Source organism: Petaurus breviceps, unplaced genomic scaffold (assembly GCF_028583685.1).
Source record: "Petaurus breviceps papuanus isolate PSGF00001 unplaced genomic scaffold, PetGlider_PUasm1.0 181, whole genome shotgun sequence".
Taxonomy (NCBI): domain Eukaryota; kingdom Metazoa; phylum Chordata; class Mammalia; order Diprotodontia; family Petauridae; genus Petaurus; species Petaurus breviceps.
The window spans coordinates 4,825,595-4,837,403 of record NW_027185784.1 but is presented as its reverse complement, the minus strand read 5'-3'; the positions used below and the strand labels follow the sequence as shown (position 1 = coordinate 4,837,403).

At 36.4% G+C, this 11,809-nt stretch overlaps 1 protein-coding gene across 1 annotated transcript in view; it reads left to right on the top strand.

The window, feature by feature from the left end:
• SLC13A1 (solute carrier family 13 member 1) overlaps positions 1-11,809 on the top strand; it is an 89,554-nt gene that overhangs the window by 58,494 nt on the left and 19,251 nt on the right. Inside the window, exon 8 of the mRNA XM_069087110.1 lies at positions 10,441-10,560. Within this exon, the coding sequence (XP_068943211.1) occupies positions 10,441-10,560 (120 nt within the window). The remainder of the gene's footprint in view (positions 1-10,440; positions 10,561-11,809) is intronic.

Here is an 11,809-nt window from a genome sequence, read left to right as displayed (position 1 = left end):
AAGAAAGAAAGAAACGTAGCTAGTTTACTCCAACTTAAGTGGGCAGCTTCTGGCCATCAAAATTTACCTTTCTTTGGAGAGGAGAAGGAGAGGAAGAGGACAAGCTGAGTTACCCAATTAGCTGGGTGCCCATTCAGGCACCTCAGTCTGCTCATAGGATGTGTTTGTCCATCGTTTTTGAAGAGGACCATGGCATTAGGGAAATAATGGCATGACTTGCAGTTGACTTTTATTTGAATGAGGGAGGGCTGTGAAAAGTCCCTAGTCTCACTTTCTCCTCTAGAGCCATCTGGATCCAGTTACCTGATATTCATCAGGATGACTAATTTTTTCCTAATTAAAGGAACCATCCCTTGACTCACTTCTTACTGAGGTCTATTCACTGAATGGGTATTACCTCACTCTAAGTGAGTACATGAAAAGACCTTAGTCTAAAAGGGCCAGGGTTTCCCATTGCATCCTGGGACATCTTCAGTCATCCTGATGAATATCCAGCCACTGGACCCAGATGGCTCTGAAGGAGCAAATGAGGCTAGTGTCCTTCCTTGCACAGACCTCCCTCACTCAAATCAAAGTCAAATGCAAGTCATGTCATCATTTCCCTGATGCCAGGGTTTTCTTCAAAAAAGGAAGGATAAGCACAACAACCTGTGAGTGCAGCATAATGGAAAGGGTGCTTTAGTTTTGAGTCAGAGAAACTGAGTTCAAATCCTAGCTCTGCAATTTACCACTCATGTAATCTTTGGCTTGTCACTTGATTTCCTCATCTATAAATGATGTAACTATATGATCTCTAGGGTCCTAACAGCTTTAAATTTAGGAGGACAATATAACATACACATCAATACAGTACAAACAGTATCTAGAAGTACTTGAGAGGTACAGAAAAGCATTGTGGGAATTCAAAAGAAGGAAGAATCACTTCTGGCTTGGAAGAGTCAGGGAAAGCTATCTGAAAGAAGAGACCTCTGAATGGAGCCTTGAGAGATAGGTAGGCATTGAAGTGGCAGAAATATGAAGTAGAGTATTTTAGGAATAGAGATTAGAAGTCCAAGGAAAGGTGACTAAATTGATTTGGTACTGGGCAGGTGAAGGGGAGTGGCATGAGATGTTGACCAAGTAGAGTAGCAGTATGAGCATTTTACAGGCAAAGGAATTGGATTTAGCGTAAAGAACATTGGTTTTGGAGCCATCTGACCCTGGATGGGATACTTATTACATGTGTAATCTTGGGTCACTTAACATCTCTAGAATTCAGTTTCCCTCCTTTGTAAAATGAGGGGGCAGGACTAGATGGCTTCCAAGGTCCATTATGTCTTTAAATATTTGATTCTATGCTATCAGCAAAAGTTTTGTTTTGTTTTGTTAACACCTAGAGCTAAAGATACTGGGTTGGGTTTTCTAAAGAAAAGAACAGAACATTGCAGATCCTATATTTGATTGCATGTCGCCATGGGGAGGAGGGGAGAGGAGAAGCCATGGGGGGGGAGGGGAGAGGAGAGGGAGGAGGAGATAATTTGAAACTCAAAGGATTGTGGAACTGAATGCTATAAACTAAAAGTAAATAAATTTTAAAAAAGAAAAAAATTAAAAAAAAGAAAAGAACAGTCCAGAAATTACCTTAACCAAGGGGATTTGTCAAAAGGCCAAAGTTTTCTGCAAAGATAAGAATATTGGGGGTGGTTACAACTTGTTAGTTGAAATTTTTGCTATTTTTACTTTTACCCTAAAGGATTATGTGCAACTTGAAATAAACAAATTATCTTCTGACATATAAAAGGCTAAAAACTAAACTGAGAAAAACCAACTAACTATAGAAATGAGAAGTGCTGTTATCCTACATTAATGCAGAAGACAGATCATGAAGTAGTGGTTTAACTTAGCAATCTTGCCTCAGACTAGCTTGGGTGGCTACCTGCAGACCACTTAAATTTCTTAGAGCCTCAGTTTCCTCATTTGTAAAATGAAGATAATAATACTTATACTGCTTACCTTGCAAACTTTCAAGTGCCATGTGAATGTTGTTATTATTATGCTCTTCAGTGACATGAATATCTGTTATAACTTTTTAGCTGTCCATGTTACAACATACAATAAAATGCCATGGCAACAGTTAATATAAATGTTTTTAGCTTCACTAGGATAAGTTTGTAGGAGCTTAAAACTATGACAAGAAAGGTGAAACTCTTGTTCTGTCTACTGAAGATTGGAACTGGATGGTGATTACCCTTTATTAAAGCAGCTGCTGCATTACCATTTTATTCTCGACATTGCTTGGCATCTTTTCCAGCAACACTAATGTCTATTTTTTTGGTTTTCATTTTGAGTGTCCCATGTCTCCAGAGGCTCCATGTGGTTTTTCAATGTTAAGATTCAATGTCTGCATCTCCCATATGCATTTAGTCAAAAAGAGCCATTATTTAAAAAGAGTCAAAAATGGGAGAGATTAGATACCTCATTCTTGACACATAAACCAGAGAAAGGAATCTGTTGTTTCCTTTTGGACTCAAAGTGGTTACTAATTCATTCAGATTCAAAATATACTTCACTCAGCAAATGCTTATTGAACATAGCACATAAATGGTATAGTAGAAAGAGTACAGAGCTTTATAGTCAGGAAGACCTGAGTTAAAATCCTATCTCAGACTCTAGCTGTGTGACCTTGGGAAAATCCCTTAACCACTCTTCTCCCTGGTATCCTTATCTATAAAGTGGGGGGTTGGACTTAGTGGGGAGCCAGGATCCAGGCAGATAAAAATCTATGATCCCATGATCTACTGCATCCAATGGTACTTAAAGTAGGAATCAAGAAATGTCAGCAAATGACCTTTCAGAACTTCTTGGCAAAGATACTGGAGTGGATTGCCATTTCCTTCTCCAGCTAATTTTACAGATAAGGAAACTGAGGCAAACAGGGTTAAGTGACTTGACCATGGGTCTTACAGCTAGTAGTCTGAGGTTGGATTTAAACTCAGGTCTTCTTGATTGCAGGCCCAGCTCTCTATTCACTGCTCTATGTAGCTGCCCATAGAATTGTTGGGTATTTATATATTAGCAGTGGATTGTATTCCTTATATGCCAAATAAGACCATTTTTTAATTCATAAAACTGGAGTTCAAGGGAAAACAATTGTTTATGGGGATCCTGTTTTAAGAATTATCCCAAATGAAAGTCTACAAGGAACAGGAGAAATAGATAATGGTGTGTGTGTGTGTGTGTGTGTGTGTGTGTGTGTATACATATGTATGTAATAGGCTAGATTTAGAGGACCTAGGGAAATATCCTTCAGGCATCCATACCCCTCCTATCTATATCTATACCTGTGAATATACATATACATATTTGTATATTTATATAAACAAGACCCATTCAAACCTTTGTTACTATCATGAAAACAAACTTTTGCAACTTCGGGAAAACAAAGCTAGAAAGTCTCTTTGGCCCAGAAATAATCAACACAAACATTAATCAACAGGATGGTAATCAGTATGGACATGTGCTGATAGTGAACCAAATGGCCAGAATTTACCATCAAGCTGAAACTTTCCATGATCACATACTTTCTTAAGGGATCATTTCCTGGGATTTGGTTGGTATTAAAGTCTCTCATCATTTTAATGTCATTCCTGAAAGTTGTGACAGCCAAGCTGTTATTCCAGACTTCCTCTGAAAGAGATTATTGTCTTGGCTTCAATATAGAGACCCCTGTTAGAAAGCACTGCCCTGCACTATTGATTCTGTCGTATTGCAGGTCAAATCATATCTGCTGTGTACACAGTGATATATAGTGAATATTTTTTTCTTATTATGGAAAAAATGAGCAATATGTTTGTCCCCTGGCATCCAGTTTATGATGGGATTCCATAATTTACTGATATTAATGAATCTTATTATTTATTTTGGATGCACAGATTATGATTCATTAATGAAATGAAATTTGTAGTGTTTAACATGGGACCCAGAAATGGAACCCATCTCTAAGAGCCAGGAGATGCATTTATTAACAGTCTAGCTAATTCTGTTCTTTCCTATTCCTCAAATCTGGCATTAAAGGGAGAGAGCAAGAGAAGAAAATCTATTTTCACCTTCATTTTTCTGGACTTTTCATCCTTTTTGATGGACTATCCATGAAAGTGATGGTTCTGAAATATTTCTCTTGAGTCTACCAAATCCTACATGGTTTTGGCAATTAGGTAAGAATAACTTTATAGTACAGCTTACAGACTGATATCAAGGTAGGATCTACAAATGGAAGGAAGAAGAAAGAAGGGAAAGAGAAGAAAGGACAAAGGAAGCTTTGTTTAGGGATATTGATGTACAGTGAGAAAAAAAAAGGTAGCATTTTTGGCAGTTCTGTTAGCTGAACAAAATAGAATAGATTTAGTTCTTATCCTATTCCAGTAAACTCCCAATAAATTCCTTAGAGCCAAACCAAAGTGTTTCTTTTCCTTTTTTCCCCTACAACACCCACCCCCAACTAAAGTTGGAGTACATTCCCGTTCCTGTAATTTACTGTTGAATGGAAGTAACTTTAGGTTCCTAGAGGGCGTATCCAAGAATTTAAATAGAAGCTTGATGGCAAATTGCATGCTTGTTGATTCAGGACTGGCCTACCTAAATTTATAGGGTGTTATCACCAGTGTCAGATACAATATCATGGTGTAGAAGATACAGAGACAACATCAAAGTCAGGAAACTGGGGGTTCAAATCTCTCCTTTAACAAATACTGGCTGTGTGACCTTGGGCACGTATCTTCTCTCACTGACCTAATTAATTGTAATGAAGTTATCACTGGAAGACGAAGTTTCCTTACTGGGAGTTCCCTATACCAGTGGAAGCATAGGTCCACTTTTCAACAAACAAACCAAAAACCTCACCAGGATAGTAATAGGCTAGTAAATATTTTTACTATAGCAATATTTGAAGATTTTCTACTGACTTGTAGAAGGTTGTGTTATGCTCAGAGGAAGGGACAAAATAAGAGATCATTAATCATTTCCAAGTAAGGTAAATGGCTCAATTATACCAAACACAAACAAAATAACTTTTGTTTAAATATAAGTAGTTCTCAGGTGAGGTATCTGAAAGTTTATTTTCCCTAATCTGCCATGTATACCCTAGCTATTCCTTTTTTAGTAATTTTTGCTTTTTCATATTTCTCATGTCAATATTCTACTCGTTTTTAAAATATTTTTCTAATTCATTATTTAGTTTTAACACTCTTTTCTTTTTAAATTTTGAGTTCCAGATTCTCTCCCTCCCACCACTTCCCCACCCACTGAGAAAAAAGCAATATGATATCAATTATACATGTAAAATCATGCAAAATATATTTCCATATTAGCCATACTTTGAAAAAAAACAAGAAAAATAAAGTGAGAAAATTATACTTCAATTTGTACTCAGAGTTCATCTTTTTTCTCTCTCTGGAAGTAGATAGTGTTTTTTTTTTTATGAGTGTTGGAATTGTCTTGGATCACTGTATTGATCAAAGTAGCCAAGTCTTTCACATAGTTGATCATCATTATAAATTGTTGTTACTGTGTACAATGATCTCCCAGTTTTCATTTCTCTTTGCATAAGTTCATATAGGTCTTCCCATGATTTTTTTTCTGAAACCACTCCCCTCATAATTTCTCATAGCACAATAGTACTCTGTCACAATCATATGCCACAGCTTGTTCAGCTATTCCCCAGGGGATGAGTATCATCTTAATTTCTGATTCTTTACCACTACAAAAAGAATTGCTGTAAATATTTTTGTACATAAAGATCCTTTTCCTTTGATCTCTTTGGGATACAGACTTAGTACTAGTATTGTTGTGTCAAAGGGTGTACACAGTTTTATAGTCCTTTTAGCCTAGTTCCAAATTGTTCTCCAGAATCTTGGGGCCAGTTCACTTCTCTACCAGCAATTATTAGTGTAGCTAAATTTTCCCTCAAGCCTTTGCCATTTCTGATAGGTGTGAGGTACCTCAGAAATGTTTTAATCTGCTTTTCTCTAATCAATAGAGAATTAGAGGATTTGTTCATACAACTATAGATAATTTTTATTTCTTCTGAAAACTGCCTGCTTACACCCTTTGTCCATTTGTCAGTTGGGGAATGGCTCCTATTTTTATAAATTTGATTCAGTTCTATAGTGAATATGTATTTGAGAAATGAGACCTTTATCAGAAAAACTTGCTGTAAAATTTTTTGATAGTACTTCATTGTCTATAGTGCCTTTTAGCAAAGTGTAGTTTCCCTAAATATCCCTTTAATTAGATCTACTTTTGCATTTGCTTTGTCTGAGATCATGATTACTACCCCTGCCTTTTTTTTAAAAAAAAGTTGAGCTGAAGTTGAATATTTGATTCTAATAAACATTGGATTCTGATCCAGCTCTTTATTTTAACTTTATGTATGTCTTTCTGGTTCAAGTTTTTCTTTTGTAAAGAAAATACTGTTGAATTCTAATTTCCAATGCATTCTGCTATCTACTTCCTGTTTTATGGGTGAGCTCATCATATTTACATTCACAGTTATGATCAGTAGCTATGTATTTCCCTCTATCCCATTTTTTTTGTTGTTTTTATCTTGTCCTTCCTCAACAGTCTGCTTTGCTTCTATCCATTCCTTTCCTTAATCTTCCCTCCCCTTTATCACTACCTTCCCGTTTTCTTATTCCCTTCCCCTCCTATTTCCCTGTTAGGTAAATTATATTTCTGTATACATCTGAGAGTATTTATATATTCTTCCCACTTTGAACCAATTCCAATGAGAGTGAGGTTCAAATACTGTCTTCTACCCCTCACCCCCATTTTCCTTTCTGCTGTAAAAGCTCTTTGTATATGTCTTTTATGTGAGAAAATTTCCTCTATTCTACCTCTCTCTTCCCCCTTCTTCTAGTACATCCCTCTTTCTCATTCCTTCATTTTTTTGGAGATCATTCCAATATAATTGACTCACAGCCATGTCTCCTGTCTATGTAAAGTCTTTTAACTGTCCTAACAATGAGATCCTTATGATTACTCTTTTATGTTTACCTTTTTATGCTTCTCTTGAGTTTTATGTTTAATGATCACATTTTCTATCCAACTTTAGTCCTTTCATTAGGCATGCTTGGAAGCCCTCTATTTCATTAAATATTCAATCCCCCCCCCCAAGAATTATACTAAGTTTTTCTGGCTAGGTTATATTTGGCTGTAACCTTAGCTACTTTGTCTTCCAGAATATCATATTTTAAGCTCTCTGCTCCTTTAATGTAGAAGCCACTAAATATTTTGTGATTTGACTGTAGCTCCACAAATATATGAATTGTTTCTTTCTGGATACTCACAATAGTTTCTTTTTGACCTGGGATCTCAGGAATTTTACCACAATATTCCTATGAGTTTTCATTTGAGGATCTCTATCAGGGGGTGATCAGTAGATTCTTTCAATTTTTATTTTATCATGGAAATTTTTTGAAATATGAAATATGATATCTAGGCTCTTTCTTTGATCCTGGCTTTCAGGAAATCCAATAATTCTTAAATGATCTCTCCTTTATTTTCAAGGTCAATTGTTTTTCTAACGAAATATTTCACTATTGTTATTTTTTCCTTTGTTTTATTGTTTCTTGATGTCTCATGGAATCATTAGCTTCCACTTGTCCAGTTCTGATCTTTGATGAGTTATTTTCTTTAGTGAGATATTATAACTCTTCCCATTTGCCAATTTTGTTTTTTTAAGGAGCTTTTTTTTTTTTTGCTTTTTGGAGGGCAATTGGGGTTGAGAGACTTGCTCAAGGTCATATGGCTAGTTTTTGTGTTAAGTGTCTGAGGCTGGATTTGAATTCACGTTCTACTGACTTCAGGGCCAGTGCTATACTCACTGCACCACCTAGCTGCCCTGGAGCTTTTTCTTTAGTGAATTTTTGGGGTTTCTTTTACCATTAGGTCAATTCTGTTTTTTAGGTGCTTATTTTCTTCAGTATTTTTTTCCTCTTTTACCAAGCTGTTAATTATCTTTTTATAATTTGCATCACTCTCATTTCTTTTCCCAATTTTTCTCCAGCCGCTCATCTCTTCCTTTAACTCTTCCAGGAATTGCTGTTGGGTTTAGGTCCAATGAGCATTTTTCTGTGAGATTTTTTTGTAGCCATTTTTTTTTTTTGCATTGTTGTCTTCTTCTGAGTTTATGTCTTGGTCTTTCCTGCCAGCTTTTTATGGTCAAGTTCTTTTGTTGTTTTTGTTTGCTCATTTTCTCAGCCCATTTCTTCACTATGAACTTTATGTTAAAGGGATCTGCTCACCTGAGTTTGGGAGGCACTGTGCCAAGCTTCAGACCTTTTAATGCTGCTGTTTTCAGAGTTAGTTATGGGGGTCTGCAAGTTTTTGGTGCTTCCAATGTGATGTGAATCTTGGAGAAGTATGATCACTGCTTTCCTGATCTTCATTCTAGTCTTTACTCAGGAAGGACCTCTGGTCCCCTGTAGTTACAAGTGCTAGCCTCTCTGCCTTGGAACTGTGACTAGGGCCTCTGCTCCCTTGTGACTGATCCCCAGCACTCTTCTCTATCATGGAGCTGTAACCCAGAACTGAATATGGGCAATAGAGTTGCCAATCAGTGCCAGATGTAACTAGTGCCAACAAAGGGTCTCCTGTAATCTCTCTCTGACCACCTTCATTGCCATCTCTGGACTCAGAGCTCCTGAAGGGGCTTCTGTGGCCACTGTTGCTGCTTCTACATGTGTCTCCAAACAGGATTCCACCCTGGTCTCAAAAACTTCTCTTGCTGACCCACATTTTCTTAGGTTGGAAAAATGTCTCACCCTGACCTTTTGTTAGTTCTGCCACTCCAAAATTTGATTTGAAATATTATTTTAAAGTTGTTTGGAGGTAAATGTTGAGAGAATTTATCTGGTTTGCCTCCAATCCACTATCTTGGCTCCTGACTTCTCTACTTATTTTTTTAATGAGAAGTCTTGATTCCAGGCATAAGTGACTTTCTCATAAATACATAGAAAACAGCTAGAAAAAGTAGAAATCTAGAGTTCCTAATTCCTTGTCTTTAGCTCTCAAGGTCTTTGTATCATGTAGGGATGAGCCCACAAGAGATGAAGGTATATTGAATGTAAATAAAATCTTAGTTTTTTAGATATTTATGCATGCAACTATAGTGAATGACTTTTTAATTTATAATTAAAAGTCTTCAGAAAAAGACTTCCTAGCTCTATAAAACAGAACAATAACAGGAAGTTGTATTTATTGCTTTGAACCCTTCCTTTGATGCAATGGTTATGAGGTTACTGGTGAAACACAGAAATTATGTATGTGTGCATGCATGTATACATATATTTTGATATGTATGAATATATATGTGTGTATCCATAAGTATATATACATGAATGTGCATAGATGTATCCCTGTATAGGTGTTTGTATATGTCTGTATGTGTGTGTGTGTGTGTGTGTGTGTGTATATGTTGACATATAGAAATGCATGGAGCAGTGAGTGGTACAATGCATAGAGTTCCGGGCTTGGGGTCAGGGAAGACCCATCTTCCTGATTTCAAGTCTGGTTTCAGACATTTACTACCTGTGTGATCCTGGGCAAGTCACTTAACTCTTCTGACCCCAGTTCCTTATCTGTAAAATGAGCTGGAGAAGGAACCAGCAAATCTACTCCAGTAACTTTTTCAAGAAAACCCCAAATAGAGACATAAAGAGTCAGACATGACTAAAAAACTACAGAGTAAATACATATGCATACATACACAGATATGTTTATGTGTGCTGTATATATATACATATGCATGTGTATATCTATACATAGACACATAGACATGTGTATATATCTATATATACACATGTCTTTATTTATCTACTGGCATGTATATATATACATATATATATATATATGTAATTTCTGTGTTCCCTTCCCCAGTAATCTGGAGAGAAATAAAAGAGAGAGTTTGACTTTTGCTTGATAGGACAGTGGAAATTGCTGCTATGGAAAAGTGAAGGGAAAGGAAGAGGATGGAGAAGGTTATAATGGATAATAGGAATAAAACTCCTCAGGATCTGTTTGTAGCTAAAGTTGAACTAGATGTGTGTTGTCTAATAAGGACAGCCATCCTGTGTAAGTAACTCCTCATTTTTCCTCTCATCTCTTTTATTTCCTCTACTCATTCACCTCCAGTTCCAAACATATACTATGGGAGCTATTCTCATAATCTTAGGTACAGGTACACAAATCAAATCCTATAAAAACCAGATTTTACTGGGGCATAGCAATAATTTTGTGGCTGGCTGTTGTCAGTGATAGTCTAAAGAGACAAGAGGGCCTCCCTTGGCTAGCAACAGAGGGGGAAAATGGTAGACCAACTGTCTACTGGTATTAATCCTTGAGGTTTCACATTGGTTTCTCTTGTGATGTTAATCTTGCCCATGTCTCTCCCCACCTCCCCCTCAGGCGCTATCCAGACTGTCAGTGCATCAATTTTGGATCTTGGTTTTTGCTTTCCTTTCCTGTTGCAATTATCCTACTATTCTTGAGCTGGATCTGGCTCCAGTGGCTTTTCCTTGGTTTCAAGTAAGTTAACATTTGCTTTTATTGCATAACTTAAGGTGAATGAATCATTTGCAAAACATATGCACATGTAAATATATACAGGAATCTTGCTGTAACACTATTTATTGTAAGTGCATTTTGGTCTAAGTACAGTCAATCTTAGACCTCATCTTAGGAAATTTTTTTTTATCAAAATAACCAAATTCCCTTTTTATATTCTTCTATTTTCTATAAAGCAATCTCACAGCATTACCACTTATTATAGTGAGGTTCGACTGCATATCTACTTTGCCTTGACATTATGAAACTAGACACAGCGTCATTTCAAAAAGTTAGGAGAATTTTTAATTCTGTTTGTTGTATGTGAATTTAATTTATCAAATGTCATATATTACATTTCTGGAAAATTAGGTAAGAAATATTTTATGCTATGTCAGCCTCCCATTTGGCATATCATTTCAATAGAAAAAGAAATGAGTACATATTACTTATGGATAAAGTAGGATGGCTAATTATAAGAGTCACAGGATGATATGGTTTTAAAGGACCTCAGAGGCTGTTTGGCTCAACTTATATTTGAGCAAGAATCCCTTCAACAACAGACTTAATAAATGATTACCTAGTTTTTGCTTGGAGACTTCCTCACTTCCAGTGAGCTCACTGCTTCCCAAGATGCCATGCCTTATCAATAAAGAACTGTCCATTCCATAATTCCGGGGGGGGGAATTTTTAAAGGAAGTCAACAAAACATCAAATACACAGAATTTAACATAGGGAGAATTTTAAACACTCTTAGATGGATCAAAATTATTCCTGTTTAATACATCATGAGGAATCTTTTTTTCAGAAAGACCTAAGCTGTAAATGTATTTTTAGCAAAAGAAAAAAATTAACCATCACACACTTTCATAAATTATTTTTAAGTGAATTAACATTTAAAATTCATTTTGAGAATAGCATTGTATTCAAATTATTTCAAGACTCATCAATAAAACTCCACCTGATACCCTAAACTAGCAATGTAAGAACTTGATTATAGGGTGCTGCCCATTGCTGAGCAGCAACATTTTCTGTGAACAGGTTTGGTGTGTTGTGTTTACAAAGGCCTTGGCACAAGGCAGCCCCTTGCCCAGATTTTCATAGCTTGCCTGCCTGCTGACATTCTTCTTTCCCTCCTCCCCTTCCTGGGTTCTTTCCGGAGCTGCCAGTTTCTATCAGAGGGTGGGGGATAGTGTTGGAAAAATTAAAAATGTATTTGTCCAGATTGTGT